The sequence below is a fragment of the Neodiprion fabricii genome, chromosome 3 (assembly GCF_021155785.1).
Source record: "Neodiprion fabricii isolate iyNeoFabr1 chromosome 3, iyNeoFabr1.1, whole genome shotgun sequence".
Taxonomy (NCBI): Eukaryota; Metazoa; Arthropoda; class Insecta; order Hymenoptera; family Diprionidae; genus Neodiprion; species Neodiprion fabricii.
This window is the reverse complement of record NC_060241.1, coordinates 37,942,695-37,960,919: the sequence shown is the minus strand read 5'-3', so window position 1 is coordinate 37,960,919 and position 18,225 is coordinate 37,942,695. Positions and strand designations below refer to the sequence as shown.

The following is an 18,225-nucleotide window of genomic DNA, read 5'->3' as shown; positions in this document are numbered from 1 at the left end:
CTTTTTTTGTATCAACATTTCGCGGAGTTTTCCTCAATCTTTCAGTTTCGGGTGACATTTTTTGTACTCTCTACTGTTTTGTCCTGTCATTTTCGACCTCCAAGTCAAGTTCCGTTCAATTAGAAACTGCGGTATGCAAGTCGACTGATGCAGACCGCTGTTGTATTTCTCTCACGAATTAATGAGTCATTAGCTTTCCTATTAATTCATTACTGGCTCTTAACCCTCGGGGTCTGTTCCATATCCGGTGGAGCTTGCGTCATCAAGATAACCGCAGCACCCGGCTCGATGACCCCGGAGAAGAGAAGCAACGCGTTCCTCTTTCATCGTCGGCGAGTTTTTCTCCCGGCTTCCCGCTTCTGCTTCAGCTTGTCCTTTTTCTCGTTCTTCTCGTCGCCTCGGCTTCCAGACGTCGTTATACACGCGAAATTTTATCGCCTGCATCCACCCGTCCAGCAAGTCTCGCAAAGGGCTTTTCCGATGCCACGGGATACTTTGCGGTTTCGGAAGATTAAAGTTTCACCGCACGGCGTTTAAATTTCGCAGACACGCATTGGATCTCGCTTTGAAAGCCTTCCACCCAAGGGTGAATCCCACTCCTACAGACTGCGCGAGATGGAGCGCGAGAAATTCTCTCTCACGTTTCAACGAAGTGATCGTTACACCCTTTCAGCTTCACCGTGTCCTGATCAGGACCATCTCCAGTCGAGTCAAGAGGGTGAAAATTAGGGTTACGAGTTCACGGTTCATCTTGAACTCGTGCCCTTTGCTCTGCAGTGGCAACCCTTACAGTCGTCGATGAGGTTTCTGTAGACTGTGGTTTTATCGAACGTGAATGACAGAGCGAATGGAATCATCATTGGACTCCGAATGGTATATTCACGAGGAAATCAGGCTCACACAGCGGTGTGGGTAACCGTTACAAAAGTCAAACAAGACCGTTTTGTTTACGCGATTTCAGCACGTGTTGTTGGACTCGAGTAGTGCGAAATTTGCGTCGCATGCAGTCTGCAGGTCTGCTCCGTTTGCGACGGTGACATCATCATCATCATCGTCGTCGTCGTCGTAGTCGACTGCGTCTTCTTCTCGCAGGTCGAGTTGGACGTTGCGTAACGCGCCTTGCGACTCGGTTGTCTCGATTGTCTTTGCCCCGGTTTTTCCCACAGGGAAAAACACACGCACACAAGCAGCCTGAGAAACGCCATTTTCATTGTTTACATTAGGCGTGACAATTATTCTTGAGCCATAGATGTATATAGCGTTTGTCATCCAGCGAGTAACGCGTGTAAACCAACAATAAGCTCCCCAGGCGAGAGATACCTTATCGCTCTCACACCTGCATGGCTAGGCAAACGCGGGTCTTGAATGAGGCGACGTAATCTCATGCTCAGGAATCGACTAACGCTGTGTGCAACCGCGCCTCGAGCTCATTTTTATGTTCTACGTAATTTTCCCGCCTCGTATCGTCCTCATTCATTTCTTTTTAACCGTACTTTAACTCGTGGATTCGACGAAGAGAAGAGAAACTGAATCGGATGACAAGATTTTTCGAATTGGATTGGTGAACGTAAGCTTCTGTTCTATGGCGAAAGGGACGCTGATATACGTATACTGTATCAGATTGAAACAGGGTAAAGATAACTTTGACGATATTTCGAACGGAGACAAGCTTTCCCGTTCAGTTTCACTTAAGAACACCTTGCTGTTCTCGCATTCGTGAAATTGCCTGTCGTTTAATCAGATGTAATAAAACTTACCCGCTAGCTATCTATTACATATCTAGGTATTAATTATGGAGGAAAGCTTGGATGAAAGTATTGACTCGGTTACTCCCGGGTGCAAAAGATATATAAAATATATATATAAGGTATACATAGCAGATGGAATTACTTGTATGAAATTCCACCCTCGATCTCATTAGCGCTATTCTGAAATTACGTGTTTCCAATTGGAGGACTTTTACTTCTGTATCACGTATCGCGGTTATTGATTGCGGTGAATTTAATGCAGGTATCGGTGATTTCCCGAGCAGATATAACTTCAACCAATGGGGCATTCGGATTTGCTTCGTGAACTTCACAGCCACTACCAAGTTCAACGATCACTTAACGTCACGAGCTGCTGGGGTAAATCGCAGTGAACGCGTCGTTACGACGATAGTTGGCAGAGCTACGAACAACTCTGGATCAGCACTTCGTAATACCTAATTAGAAGGAAAAAGCAGAAACTCTCTCTGCCGTGATAAAACACAATCCTCAGTAATGAAAATTCTTGAGCAGTGATGCGTGGTCAGTTTACGGGAAAAGTGACGTTGAATTTTCCGCGAAAACTCTTGGATGAATCAACTCATTTCATTGACAGTCCTGAGGCACGGTATTCAAATGAACGTGTTGTTCTGACCTGACTCACCGTAACGAATCCTACAACTACGGCATGCCTGATTCAGGGCCGTGAACACGCGTAAGACTTTTACGAGAAACAAAAGTGTAAATGATTCTGAATGCAAGAGTTGATTGTCGGTCGCTTCGCAGAATCCAAATTCACAACCGCGGCGACACCGGCTAAATTATCATGCTCAGGTAATTCATTTATCCAAGCGATTCAATCAGCGACGACATGCGTGAATATTTAACGTGATTCAAGAACAGTGATGTCACTTTCCTCGTTGAATAACAACCGACTTTTAACACCCGTTTGTAAATACATGGTCTCGATATTCAAAGGCTGTGCAAGTTTCAGCAGTCTATATTGAAAGAACAATTGTCCGGCCAGTTGATGGTTTTCAGTAATGTGACCAAACCCGATGCGTCCGTAACTGCAGTTTACTCTCGGCGGTTTGTCGATGAGATAGTAAAAATGCAAAATTCGACAATTCCATGCCGCTCGTCACTGCGTGCTGATTGCAAACGTTTCTTTCGGAACCGCTCTAACGATGTTTACTCTGCTTTGCCGGATATCAAAGCCTTGGAATACGTCATCGCGCAGAAACGGAGATTCAATGGAGCGTAATTAAGTCTAATCGGCCGGCCGTGACTCACGAAGACAGTGAGTACCTAATATTATACGACTGATTTTCATCAACTGTCCCACACGCACATCACGCAATGCGCACCTTAGCAATGGAAGTCACCTTAGAGTCGACCGGCTCGATTCGTTTTCCCACGAACAGCTTCTCGAAAAGAGTTCTTCCTTTTACACCAGCTAGAATAATTTGTCGCACAGATCATTGTCCACGGCCCGTAACAATCTCCGTTGCCAATTTATCAGTAAGAATCCATTAGGCGACATACTTGAAGAGACGATGGCCACAGACGCGAGCCGTCCTCGAGATCCTCGATGAAAAAGGAGAGCATTGATCGATCGAGCAAACCTGATTGCAAAAAACTCAGCCCGAGGAGTGGTCCATTTTAATTTTTGGCAGGGTGACGATCGGTCATTGACGTCGCGAAGAAACGTAATCGAGCTTCTTGAAGTCCAGGTGATTGGAGACACGCTTGTCATTTTCGATAGTTCGAATAATGGTCCGGTTGAAGTGGACCAGCCAGTTCGAAGGTTCGCACGCCCGTGATAAAGACGGTATTAACCATAAAAAATGTCGCGATGCGTAGAAGGTAGGAAAACCGAATTGCCTCAAATCGATAAAATCTAACTGCCTCTACACGGCGCGGCGTAAGAGTCTAGACACTAAAAATATTTCTTCTCTGCTTCCAATGGATTGTGCAAAAAAGTGGGCACGAATCGACGCTAGTGCGAGCCTCGATACGTCTGGTTCAAATTCGCTTTCGCCAATTCTGCTGGTTCGTTTCCTCCGCGCACACACTTCTCGACGTTAATGCAATGGAAATTTTTCGAGTGACCTCAAAGTCAGAGCATTTTTTACAAAATTTTCACAATTATTGCAGTTATCGTGTGTCTCATATATTAAGGTGTTGGCGTTTGATCGCGTATGATGGACATCTTGAGACCGAAAGTGTTTTTCACTCTCCGCTCCTCAAACAAATGCTAATTTTGTTTGACTTCTCGTTCGGTGCTGGCTGGATTCATTTACGATCTTACAAAGGCAACTCGGTATGTTTATTGCTTTACGACGACGAGATGCGTGAAACAGACTGAAATTCAGACGGTGATTATGTCATCGTGATTATTCATCTCACCTTCGTTTATGCGCCAGGCGATTCTTCGCTTCGACATCCTTATACTCCAGACAGAGAGACTCGGACTCGTTATACGTGTGAAGAAACAGGCGAGGAAATTCGTTCCAACAGGAAACGCATTGCTCTGAGAAAAGAAAAGAGAAATTCTTATTTCCTGCGCTGATTTCCGCACTCCTGTAACAATGAAATGTCGACTGGCATCGTTCACGACGTATGGGATATCCCACGAAGATCGGAAAGTCCTCGAACATATTCACGAACCTCGTCTAGGTACGCAACTACAAATCCTAGAAGTCGAAGCAAAATGGAAAGAGAAAAAAGACCTGCCAGTCGACTATCCGTACATTTTTCTTCCCACGCAGCAACGTTGATGCCACGAAACTTTCAATTTTCCACTATATGTATAATTTACGCATGTATATATATATATATATATATTATATATGTATATTAGATACATAGTTACGTGAATAGACATTACCACAAAAAGTTTCCAACTACTTCGTCTTCTCCCCAGTGGAAAGTTGTCTTTGTCAGGGGGTTGCCTGTTTTTTACTTCGTTTTTTATTACTTCACGACGAGACTCCGCTTTGACAAACTGCCCTTAGCTTATAAAAGACAATGCTTTAACCCTCCTTTTCAATGTAGCTGTAAAAATTCAGTTGTTTTTCTCGACGTTCGGCTCGGCTGAGAAGTGCTAAGTGAATATACGATATAGGATTTATGCCAGTGGTTTAGGATTTGGAACAAAGACGATTTCACAAACCTTGAAACTTATCGACACCATAAAATGGGGAATTTCAAGCCTCAAGTCCGTCACAGTTTCCGAGCAGGAAATCCATTCGACGCGATCGTGAGGTCAAGTTTCAGACACCGATTCGTTAATTAATTAATTCACTTCAACTTTTCACACGTTAATTAATTAATTAATTTCTAAATTTCTAATCACCTGACAAGCTGCGTGTTTCCGAAATTCCCAAATCGCCTTCGCCAAACAGAATTCCTCTAATGTGGTGCGTGACTCCCAAACGTTACGAGGATCCCGACGAAAGTTTCCCCGTGTCCAGAGTCCCATGGGTCTCGACCGCAGGCCTCGTTTTTCTGTCTCCCTTACGGCGTTAGCACTTTGTTAATAATTTTCAAAACATTCGATAACGGTTACGAGTAGCAGAGTTAATTGAAACGATAATTTTCGACGTGCGCATTGACAAATCTTGAAGGCATTCCGCTTCACGGTCTTGCCTAACGAAGTAAGCGCGTGAACAGAAAGAGGAAAAGTTTTTCGAGCGGCTTCGTAATGACCGTAAATACAGTTTGTGCATTACTTGTGTGTACCGCAGGCATCATAACGAGCCACAAGTATGAGTACTCGCAATACCGATGCAATTTATTTTGTAATAACACTCTCTGTCAAGTTCATCGAGCAGGTTAAACGATACGGCACTTAATTCGTGCCTGCGATGCTCGGATGTCCTCCGGTAATGAATTCCCCTCGATTCGACTCCTTCTTTATTGCCTCCCCGCAGCATCGAGTTGTTTTTCTTAATTTTTCGTCAAACTCACTGTTTGCGATGATTATGACGACCAGTAACGGTGACGATAATAGTCTGTGAAAATTTCCACCAGAGCTCGTTAATGCGTAGACCGTAACGGATCCCACTTGAGCTGCAACCTTCTGAATTTTCGAATCGCGTATCTTGAATTCGAAGTCGTTGACTCCTGAATCGTTCCAAATGACTCTGGGAGCTATTTCTAATTAAATCGACTTGAATACGATGCATGTTTTTCTTTCAATTCACGTTTAGGCGTCGCACTTCAAGGACACCGAGCATCAAAGGGCAACCAAAGTCTCGTTAAAACAGCAATTAACGTTCGCGCTACGAGAATAATACACTAACAATTCCATTGACGCTGCATCAGAACGAGCACAAGCCATCATCATCATCGAGGTGAGAGGATAGCCGCGTGCGTCGCAGACGTCCGTTCAAGTCCGATTACGATGATGACGACAACTTGCTATTAGTCGCTTATAGCGCCCACTTTGCAACCGTCTGCAACGTGGTGGACTCACTGTTCTCGTTCACACTCGAAGCGTAATTAGATCGCTCATGAGCGTCTGTTTGAAACCGTCTCACGTCTCGATGCAGGCTTCTGCTCGAACTGTGTAATTGTAGAAGGTATGACTGATGATCGCTGAAATAGCGACGCGACGATGATATGCACCACGCTTAGAGCATATTAGCTTTTCAAAGCAAGAGTACGTTTTATTCATCGTGGCTTACTGTGCTTCAGATATTCCTAAATTTGCGAAGTAATGGTTTTCCCCAAATACATGCATCGTTACAGCAACGTTACCAACTTCATTCTCGTTAAATTATACGTAATAACTACACGCACGGAGAAAAATAACGACTCCGCAAAGTACCGCCTGGGCCTATGACCCAGTGTAGTTATTGTCACTTACACGACCATAGAACAACACCCAGCACAATCAGACCCACATCTCAGTGCGCCGCAGTTCTCATTGCGTGCCGAATTTCATCAACGAGCAGAAAATTATGCGAGCTGCTCTTCTCTATCTTTGAATTGAGACACTCCGAAGCTGGCCGGATGACCGTTATTTTAATGATATACATGCCCTCGAACAGTGGGAAACAGTCCGAATCCCTTGAGTATGAATTACAATATCCCTCAGCTTCTTCTGCTCGACTTTTTACAGAATCTCGATTCTGCTTGTGTGGAGTACTTCACTTTGTTCATTTTCCGGTGTCCAGACATCATCGTTGATACTGTGGTAGGAAAATGTGCAACTCTAATTCTGCCGTCTTCATAAATGGATTGCCCGAATCCTTCCGCCATGAATGAAATCTATTTCCAGCGCTTTTCTCACCGTCGAGACGTATTATTGTCATCGAGGAGAGATTTTCACGGTCGTAGAACAATTGGAAGGTCGAAGCAGCTTCGTGTTACCCACTCGTCCAGTCAAGCAAACGTCGACGTTACACCAGAGTGATTCACGGCACTTAATACCCGTAATCGGATCAGCGATACGGTTGGTGAAAATCGTGCAATTAACAGGCTAAGAATCGCCTCATAAACAATTTTCCCTGTGAATTTAGTTAATTCTTAGCCGTGTAAGCGCATACTGTGAGTTGTGAAATATCATATCGTGGGTTTCTGCGATAACTTCTTCCTTCTTTATGTTTTTGTCTTTCTGTATCGCATGGTTACGCAAACGAGAATCAATCGACATAACATGTCCAGGTGCGAACAGGATATATATATATTTACGATTCACCCTCTGCACGCACGTGACTTGCTAACATCGGTAAAAGGGCAACTCGATTCTCCGTGAACGAAACGAAAGGTTTGCACACCTGCGATAAATACAATTACAATGTAATCGTATAGGTGCACATACATCTAACCATTTCAGAAGGTCGCTTTACGTCGTTTTCCACATCATGCGCTGTATGCTTCGGCGATCAGGTTCACGGGCTCAGTGCCAAAATGGATGTACACGAATCTTGTGCCCGAACAATTGGTGCCAAGGAACACGATCCGCGATCCCGTTTCCATTAAACAATCACTGCGTTTAAGCACCTAAAAGTCACAAAGATGGTCTGCAGCTATGCTTGCTTATAGTTTCTTTGAAACGGCAGCGGTGAAGAATCGATTAGAGAAGAAGTAAAAAGAATGAAAATTAAAAGAACTTTTAAAGGTTGTATGCACAGTAGAGTGGCTCGCTGAAACTGCCGGCAGCTCGCTTGCTCGCTTCTTGGTTTTTATTACTTTCATTCTTCCTCGCGGAGGAACTTCACCTTGTGTGTAGCTATTACAAAGGTAATTCAACACGGGCGGCCTTCTTTGTGGTCTACGAGGCAATTGCCTTTTCGACGAATCTGAACTTTTGATGGTTCTCGGGGTCAGGGACTACCGACTCACGATCATGCCCGAAGATTTGACGCTCTTCTGAATCATGTGGCAGCATTATACCTTGGCCGGTGGAACACGCCGGCTCTTGGACGTGGATCCTCGCCTCTCGCCCAAAGCCAAATTGCAATCGTCGAGCATTTACGGCCGTTGGGTCGAGAGGGTGGCAATAATCGTAGTCCCAACCCTTTCTCCGCTCGCGAAATATTGATTCGCGGATCGTCTTCACCAGGCGGTGTATAATTTAACAGCTAATGAACGAACAGCTGATTACGCGAATATGTCGCTAGTGTCATTTCTTTATTTTTTTTTTTTTTTCATTCCTTCATCACGAAATTGACGAACGCTTCGTGAAGTCGTTGAACGCACGCCTCAATATTCAATGCGGGATCGAATCGAGCTCGTAAAATGTACCTATGATGAGAACTTGAAAAAGAAGAAGTCGAGGTTCTTCACTCGCGCTTCAGCAGCGTTCTACTTCCCTGCTTCCGAGGACAGCGGACGTACCTTGGAGTTGAGGTCACGGCTTACGGTTCCAAAGCTGGAAAGACTTTACATCGGCTGACCCGAGAGGATCTTTGATCAGGAAAGAGCTTGCGGATGGAATATCAACTAGCCTGCATGTACGATATATACACAAGCGTTGTCCACGTTCATACGGCGGTGATAAATGTTGAACAGCCGGTTATGCAGCGGAACTTGACTCTGCGATATAAGTGCGCACACTCGTGCACCGCGTATATGATGCGGATGCAAAGTGCAGAGTTGAATACGACTTGAAACGTTTTTTTCCCTTCGTCGTCCTTTTTCTCCACCACAGACGGACCCGCTTTTGCCTTCCACGAACTGCAGCCTGTGGTTATATAAATAAGTTGCCAGACCGCGTTATGGATGCGCAAAATTCAGCCTGCGCAATAAATTAGCCGGCAGTAAAAGTGGTTTCGGGCGTTGATTGGCTCTGGCTGAAATACGACGCGGAAACGTCGAAGCGTGCACATTCGATCAACGACGCGGAATTCGATTCGCGTCGGTTCGTTTCTACAGTACCGAGTATATTGTATCGGGAAAATAAATACAACGCGATCGCCGGCATGTGACTCACTGTACTGATCCTCGTAACTCGAAAAAGATAAAATATCGGATGTTATCCAATCCGGGCATACGGTTTTTGATAAGCATCCAGTCATCATTTTACAAGCTGCATACTTGCACGGTATAAAAATGCAAAAGCTGACGGTACGGGTGGTACGTCACCGAGTATGTGGGACACCTCTATCGCCCGATTAGTTATCGGTCAGGTATATGCATGCCTATGTGTACATGAACGCATTGTACGCTGGACACGAGCTGTAAAAGCTGGGCATCGATTATACCGCGCCGGCTCTGTGAATTAATACCGCGGACTACCCGCAGTCAGTTTAATCTCGGACATCGATCTTCCGGTGAAAACTTGCGGTAGGTATAATAATATCGTTGAAAAAATTAAAATCACTCCAACGCGCGATACTTACGCACGGATAATACACGCATTACAACGAGAAAGTTCTTCGCAGATGTTTTTGTTAAATTGTTTTCATTGTACGGTGAGAGGTCAATATTTGCCTCTGGAAGAATGAAAATTTATACATTCTCTCACTCAGGCTCTTGCAAACATCCGTGTAAGCATTTGCTACACGCTTTGCGTGTAATGCGTATCCCGCAGTAACGCATCGTCGAAATTTCATCCATCCGTGACGTGTTGAACACAGAATAGATTATTTCCGTCGTTGAAACGTTTTCTAGACGTCCAAACAGCACCGTAAGACCGGCATTTCGGTTCTGTAGACTGCTCGGAATTTTATAGTCAAATGAGAAGAATAGAAACCCATGGAACAAGCATCGACTTTGAACAGCGACGACTGCTGGAAGGAAATTGTGGCCGAATGTTCCGGGAAGAAAATGTGTCAGAATGGCTGGCTTGTCTCGGAATAACCTACTTGCCACTTCCTACATAACACTTCACTGTCACCACCACCGCCGTCGTCATTTCCGACGACGCGTCACACAACACAAACTACAGAGGCAACCGCGGAGGTCGTATCTTGAGCAAAACCGTGTTTGCATACCGTACCATAAATAACGCCGTTGACAATGGCTGGTGGTTGGTAGGCTGGTCCTGCGTAGGCGTGTGCCGAATGGATTTCGGTATTGTGTCTACGGTACTCTGCAGGCGCATACATACTTCGGGATTTAGGTATAATACACTCGGTGAAAACGAGAAGCAAACAGCGCTGTATTCCGTTCGGAAGGCCACATTCGCGGGGGTGGAAACATCATCCGTCTGCGAAATCCCATCTATCTTAAAAATTTTTTCTCTTTTTACGATAACCTCCGCCAACTTATATTCCCCTGCTCAACGCGAACTAGCTAACGAAAATTGAGATGATGGAAGACAGCTGCTTCATCGCTCGACATTTCGATCACAAAAATTTCGATTATTTTAGCGAAAGTTGGTGAGTAGAAACGACCAGACTTACGAATTTGTTATCGGAATTCAAGAAGCTTACAGATTACATGTTTGGCTGCGATTATTATTACAAGGTAATAAACAGATTCGTACTAGGCACAGTTTCATCGAAGAGAATGCAGGCCGTAGAATATAGATTTAAAATTTGACGCATAGAGGAGCAGAAACTACCATGGCACGAATAGCTTCATCGATTTTCCTATCGGATAACATGTAGAGCAACTAAAAATAGCTATAATCGTCCGGATGCCCTTCATCCCCAGAAAATATCTGCGGATAGTCCTTCGAGATGTGAGTCTAGTAGCTGTATCATATACCCTGTATGGAATTGATTTTCATTTTTATTACTTCTGAGATTTCTCAGTCGCAGTAATCATAAATACTTTTACAATTGACTTTGTATCTTGGGTCGAATTTAATGCTACAGTGAATTTCAGTCCTAAGAAGTTGAAATCCTTCGTAATCCAAGTGGAATTTAAACCCCATTTAAACTCCAGTCACGTTCCAAGATCGTATGATAAATATGTGCTCACGAAAAGGTAAAACGTTACAAAATGTACCCGCATCCGGGGAAAATTGACCGCCCGGATTCCGGAGAGATTTTCACAGGCGCGTGAGCATCTACGAGGAGATCCAACGATACGATTCGTAATGAGAAGCCGGGCCAGACGTGTCGCACCCACTAGACACGCACGAAACCCTAACCGGAAGTAGGTTGCTCCAAAGTGGGACATCTTCTCGGGAAATTCAGTTCCCTCAGGCCCTCGCCCACTGAAATGACAAAGAAATCGTGAGTTAAAAAAAAGCTTGATCAAGACGATTTTGCATTTTGTGTTCAGACTTTCCCGAATATCTGTCGGTCCGTTATCTAGTTTTCAAGGCTGAGTACGGAGCGAGTGTCAGACGCAACATCCGGTTGTGGAAGCGTCTGGGGTTCAACGTATGTATAATAACACGGCTTAAGGATCAGTGTCACGAAGCGAGGTACGGCTGTTGAGAAGAGGACGAAAAAGTATTCCCGCATTCTGAAAGCAGTCGTGTAGTTTGTAGAGTGGAATGTGATTCGAAATTGCGGTCGGGGTCTCGTTATAAGGAAATGCATTGTGTCCAGTACACGTCGGTAATCGGAGCCACCGGATGTGTCGAAGTGCGTTGCGAGATGGGGACTTCCCCTCTTATGGTACTCTTGTCCCATTACTTGCGAGGCTCGGGTGCCAGCGATAATTGGCAAAAATTATCCCGAATTAGAACGTAACGATGATTGGAAATTCTAAGCGACTTCTGATTACACGATCATAACCCTTTTCCCCTGCTTCTTGTTTCAGGCGAAAATGAACGGACCGGTTTACGCATCCTCCTGCCCGGCTCTGCAGTCCAACCTCTCGCTCCACAGCTCGTCTTACTACAGCGAGTACAGCGGAAGCACGAGGAGACGATTGTCCTCCACCGGGGAAGCCGACACTTCCGCAACGTCCAGTTACGAGGGTAGCGACAGCTCCGAACACAGCGACGAAACGCGGCTGGATCCCGTCAGTCAGCTGGAACGCGAACAGCTCGAGACCTTCTTTCGGGGTCTGAAGACGCAGGTGAGACACAACCGAGTCAATCGGTTTCCTGAAATTAACGAAGACCGAACGAATCCTTTCCACTTGAAATTCTCTGCACTCGAGCGAACGCAAGCCGAAACATTCGAGGGTTCTCTGAAATATTTCGTATTTCAAGGACTTGAAATTCTTGAAATTCACGCAAGACTTTAACTGTTCCAGATATTCGTGTGCGAGTCCCTGGCTAATTTGTATCTGGGAAACGCCTCCCAGGTCGGAGCGTGGGAGCTTCGTTTCACGGGGATTCCGGTGGTGGTTCTTGACTTGGGAGAGACGCGGTCTCGATCTAAAAGGCGCATCCAAATTCTCCTCGCCGAGCGTGGAACCTGCTTCACGCTCTGGAGAGAGACTATCGACAACCTTTCTTCGTACAAGGTGAAGCAGCCCGCTGATTTCGAGCCTCTGTTTACGTTCAGCAGAGCGGAATCCGATATAACTATCAAATCCTTCTCCGCAGGTGTCCGGTGCAGCTTTTCACACGATGTGTCTCTCCTCGGATCACACACGGCTGGCTGGTCTGAGCTTTGACAATTCGAAAGCGGCGAACGAGCTCTGGCAGCACATCGAACGCCTGGTGTCTTGTCCAGAGAACATCAGCCTGTCGATCCCGGGGAAGAAGAAGAAAAAGTCACCCCAAAAGAAGGTCGTCCTTCCGGCGAAGAGCAACATCAGCCAGCCTTGCCAGTTTCAACACGTTACCAGCGTGGACGCGGCTGACAGGTCGCGTTACTTCTCGCTTCAAACACTGGTGCCGGTTTTGTCCGAAGTCGAGAATTCCTTGGAGGGTACATACTAGATCTTAGATGTCCTGACTCCGCCAGATTCCCGACAACTATGCTATGCTGGCGCACGATAAGTTGAAGCTCTTCGGATTGATATGACCCTCGACGGCAGAGCTCTGCAGTCATTCCTCAGAAGAGCTTCCGAGCTTTTGTCACGGTGCGATCGAGTGCTTGCACCATAGTCCAAGGGCCCGAGAACCCGGAGGTACTTTGTTCGATTCATCGTCCGCTTTGTGTGTAGGAACGATATCGTTCCAGATGAAGATATGAAAATAAAATAAATCCAGAAACTTGTACGAAGAGAGAGAGAGAAAGAGAGAGACGTCGCACTAAGTACCACGGTTTTAACCACCCATTTTGTATCTCAACAAGCGTCAGTTTGCGAGCGATTCTTGCAGCTTGTAACGCTAGCCGGAAGTTGTAGCGATAATTACCGGATCTCGACTTTCGACGTGCGTAACGCGATCGAACAAACAAGTACGAAAGTCGGGACAAGCAGAGACAGCTGGAGCGTCCGGAGATCGGGTAACTCGAACTAGACCACTCGAAAGTCGAGGGAAAAAGGGAGAGAAGAAAGCTGAAGAAAAGGGAACACACGGCCGCCAAGTGTCGTTCAAACAATCGCGTTAATCACACTAATGGAAAGGTCCCTGACACCGAATTCCTGTCAATGCATGTCGCTTCTAGTGCCACTAGAGCCACTCGAACAGGCAGTAGTGGAAACGCTGAAACACTGGGAAAGGGGATGAAGATACGTTAGTCGCAGTCTGTTGGAGCCACATGTGGACCGTATGTTCGTCCGCTTCAGATCCGTGAAGAACTTTTGCTTTTTTCACTTTCATTTCGGCGTGAATAAGTCGAGTGTGGGTTCTCCGACTGTTCGAGCTACAGCAGTTTTATCGACTTTTTTCGTCCTCGCTAAGGAGGATGGTAAAGACTGTAGAAAGAATGACGGAGAAGATCGAAACGGTTTTTATCTAATTGTCCGCATCGCGTTCCGCGATTTGAAAACGGGTGGAGCGCAGATTTTTGTAAATTGAAACGACCACGCGAAATTGAAAATTACGGTGTGGAATTCATACGGGCGATTTGTGCCTAATTGACACGAACTTTCGAGGCGAATTTAAGCGCGGCGATGACATCAGGCCCTGATCCGTGTGCCAGGAATGGTCGTTTTCCGCATTGAAATTACCGCGTGCGTATATCTCGCGGAGAAGCAAGTGACGAGGCTCTAATGCCGCGTTACAAAGGGTCGTTGGCGCGCTTAAGTGGCTTGTTAAAATGAACGTTACTTCGAAGTGGTAAAAATAGTCTTATTCATCAAGGCGTCAAATTTTCAATCCAACGCAAGCTGTGTTATCCTTTTAAATTTGTCTACATTTCGAGCGTTTGCTGGGCGTCAAGAAAAATGTCAAATCAATTTCAAGTGTGTTGTACAATCAAGTTTAAAACCTTATTCGCGACATTCAGATCAGAGAGAAGATAAGGGAAAAGAAAACGTTCTCATTTCGGACTAGTTTCTGTACCGCCGATAAAAAATTTGCTCCAATTAAGAAAGGGACCTTCTACACCTTTTGAATTGCGTAAATTGCCGTATTTTCATCAGTTTCAACTTTCGTTCCAGTTCATCGGCTGAGTAAACTATGACGGATGACTCAACACCGCACAATCTATTCGTGTAATAGAGCGGTCAGAGTTGCTTTGAGCGGTGCGAATTGATAGATTGAAAAGCGCGCCTGTCCGACCGTCTACAGGGGATTCATCCGGCAAATTGAAACGAATTAAAACCAGTTCCAAAAGCATTTGATCCGGGTTCAAAATTTATTTCTTTTCGTTCTGAACCTTGAAATTTGAAACGTAATTAATTTATTTTGTTCCCACGACTGGCTTTGAGATCATTGCGGTAGAGGTAGAACTAGAAGCGACTCAATTCGAGGATTTCATACTGAAATTGACGCTTCGGATTCATTCAGATTTCGATTATCTTTTAATGTTGTCCAGCTTAGAAGTAAACTCGTTGATAGAGAGTATATAGCTTGATATATATAGATATACATATTTATAAGTCTATATATATATATACATATATAGGGATACATAAAATGAGCAGAGGAATCAGAGCTATATTTTAAGAAAAATTTGAAGAACGTACGCTTTATGTATAAATTTTTAAAACTATTCTACAGACGATGACAAACACGATCTGAAAATAATGATGTTGAGATTGAATATTTACGAAGCGTGCGATGCATAAGTGTAATCAGTTTTTTTTTCGATTTTTATTATCGTTGTTGCAGATGCAAGACCAACGATTAATTTTTTTTCATTTTCTCAACGAATTTGTTTATCAGATTGATGAATTGTGCGTAGAGAGACAGAGAGAGAGAGAGAAAGAGAGAGAGAGAGAGTGAGAGAGAAAGAGAGAGAAAAAGAGAGAGTGAATGGTTTAATAGAAGGATGAATTTCTCTCGTGTACTGCGGTTAAGAATTATTTTTGTATTATAATAAGTATCGATCAATCGTTCTTTATAGATTTAGTATCTTTTCCCGATTTCGCATTAAAAACTAATTGTTTATCGAGGTGATCTGTGAGACATAAAACGAACATTTCTGCGTTTTCAAATCAACCGGGTGATTCAGAAAAAAAATTGTTCCAATTTAGTTTCCTTTCTTTCGAATTCAGACATGCAGCAGCTTTCTAAGAATATATTTACAAAAATTTTGTTTAATAGAGGAGTTTGTTCAAGGTAAATGATTCGCGATTTTCCTCTTGCAGAACGATTACGGCATATGCACCTGAAAATTAATAGAATTTACAAGGTAGTGACGTACCTTCAATAGCGAATATTATTATTGTACTAATATTATGAATTTTACTGTCAACATGAAAAAAATGATGACCACATTGTATTGGATTAAGATTATAAATGAAAACAATTATTCAGCGGTAGCTCGATAATCTATAATAAGAGTCAAATTGTGCTTTTTGATGTTTATCAGCAACCATTATAAAGACTGGTTTTACCATCTAGCATGTAGCCATAGATTAAAAGTTGATCAAATTATTATTCTATATAGGTACCGTTAAATACGCATATGTATTCCAACAAGTATAATCTATATCGTTGTAAGCTTGTACAATAAGATTGATCATTTGTTTCGCAAGATCTTAAAATTCATCTAGATTCTCATCAGTTATTGCAAACAATATCCCGATGTCGCAATATTCGCGTGATTCGCGTTACTGATTACGAGTGGATCCGACCGATCCGTATGATATGTAATTTGATTTTTCGTTCAATCGGTTCCAGAGGGACTTGTAAAACCGTCGAATCGATGAAACGACGAAACGATGAACATTAATGAAGAGCCTCGGTATAATTATACATTTGGTCGCAATTTTCCAACTGCAGATATTCAACGTCAATTTTTACACTAGATTGGTACAATTATTTCATACGACCCGTCGAGGCTCTTCGCTGTAGTTTTATATATTATGTTTCTTTATCTATGACTGTGATATAAATATATTTGTAACTGTTAGATTCTGTAATCCTATACCTTACAACAATCATTATCAATTTTGGTTAGTACGATAGTTGTCATCATTTTGTTATGTATGTAATTGTGCTAATAAAATGTGCGTAGTTGTAGCGCGATTTTCACACTTTACCGTACCGATCCCTCCCTCTCTAATTTTTAATCTTAAAATAAATCTTCACACACCGAAAATACAGTGACAATTAATCGATATCGGTACGGATTTTATCTAATTTGCTTTCCATTTTCATTGTGGTTTGAATTTATCACGTAGAACAACTGAACAGCGGTAGCAATTTTATCGCTCTCTGACCTCTGGGGCCGAAATCATTTTACAGAGTTCCGTGCATCGCAAGTCGGTACTGCGGATTGTGAAGGATAACTCATTACTGCCCGGCTTAAGCCTTGGGACTTGTGTTTGTTGAATCGACTGTCGGTTCTGTATTGACAGTGAGTTTTATTGTTCGCTGATATTTTCCCCCTCTGTCACACTGTCAGAAGCCCTCGATTAGTAAATAATTTGTTTTTGTAAACAAGATTCCATGCAGTACATTCATCAAGACATCTGTCTATTCACGAACCTGGTGAGAAATGTGCTGAAGTTCTTTGCTCGACTCTGGTAATTAGTAAAACAAAGCTTCAATAATTTTTTCAAAAATATTTGCAAAGCTTTTCTGCGGTTCTCTGATTGTTGAAAACCTAAAGTTATAAGAAATTAACATTTGAGAAAGTAATAAAATGAACTGCATTAGAGACGCGAGTTTTCAACCTTAACAATAAGCCCTTTCGTAATATTCTTAAAAGAATTAGATGTGTAACATAAACGAGCGCAGAAAAAAAAGCCACAGGATCACATCCTAGACTGCTCTGACATTATTTCAGGCTGTCCATTTGAATCTAGCACGAAGATGTCGGACTCACTGCATTCGAAATTGAAAAAATCTCATCCTGATTTCTGTATTGATATTCAGAGCGGTCGTAAAGTACATTCTTTTTTTACTTTCGTGGTACAGATGTCTCGAAATATTCGTAACGCGGTTAAAATTTAGTCGTGAAAAGGGCGTGTGACGTATAAATTTCGGGTGGCGTGCCTGATCGGTACGGTAATAAAAGTAAGATGAGAAAGAAATGAAAGGGACGATCTGAGGACAGGCCTCGAAGGAACCCGTAAAGGGACTTTACGAGCACCCTGTATAGAATACCTATAACTTGGTGCTCCAGATAGATGCGACTGATACGAGATCGGCTCGTTGGGCCCGGGTCGAGTAATGAGAGGCCCAAAGCCGCCTGCGTGCATCGCGCCCCCGTCGCTTGCTTATGTGAATCATCCCAATCGGCGATGCACGCACCGCGAAGGATTGTGAGATTCAAAGATCCCGGCTGCGGTGGGTGGACGGCCCGATCGTCGCGGTGACCGATTTGCTGCAATACCAAGACCGAGATCGTTATCGAGACGTCGATGCCGCCGGATTTTCATTAGCAATAATTGCAAGCCCGCGTCCTCATCGACTACCCACCATACGGACGGAGAGAACGTAGATATAGACTCTGATGGTATGCGGTGAGAGAATGGACCGGAAGCGCCATGGGATCATCGTCGTCTCCAGACGTCGCACGGTCCATTCTAAGGAGGGCAGACTCCTTGAACTCTACGAGAAGGGCCGTAGGTCCCATTGTCTCGTTCACTGATCGAACGATTTCTTGCG

General features: G+C 44.0%; 2 protein-coding genes across 2 annotated transcripts in view; one reads left to right on the top strand and one right to left on the bottom strand.

The window, feature by feature from the left end:
* Window positions 1–5,246, bottom strand: part of LOC124178330 — a 40,467-nt gene extending 35,221 nt beyond the window's left edge. Inside the window, exons 1-2 of the mRNA XM_046561569.1 lie at window positions 5,104–5,246; window positions 4,155–4,278 (exon numbers count right to left, since the gene is read on the bottom strand). Of these exons, the coding sequence (XP_046417525.1) occupies window positions 4,155–4,278; window positions 5,104–5,229 (250 nt within the window). The 5' untranslated portion in view covers window positions 5,230–5,246. The remainder of the gene's footprint in view (window positions 1–4,154; window positions 4,279–5,103) is intronic.
* Window positions 1–16,638, top strand: part of LOC124177175 — a 28,245-nt gene extending 11,607 nt beyond the window's left edge. Inside the window, exons 2-4 of the mRNA XM_046559269.1 lie at window positions 11,919–12,179; window positions 12,360–12,572; window positions 12,655–16,638. Of these exons, the coding sequence (XP_046415225.1) occupies window positions 11,925–12,179; window positions 12,360–12,572; window positions 12,655–12,993 (807 nt within the window). The 5' untranslated portion in view covers window positions 11,919–11,924 and the 3' untranslated portion in view covers window positions 12,994–16,638. The remainder of the gene's footprint in view (window positions 1–11,918; window positions 12,180–12,359; window positions 12,573–12,654) is intronic.
* The last annotated feature ends 1,587 nt before the right edge of the window (window positions 16,639–18,225 follow it).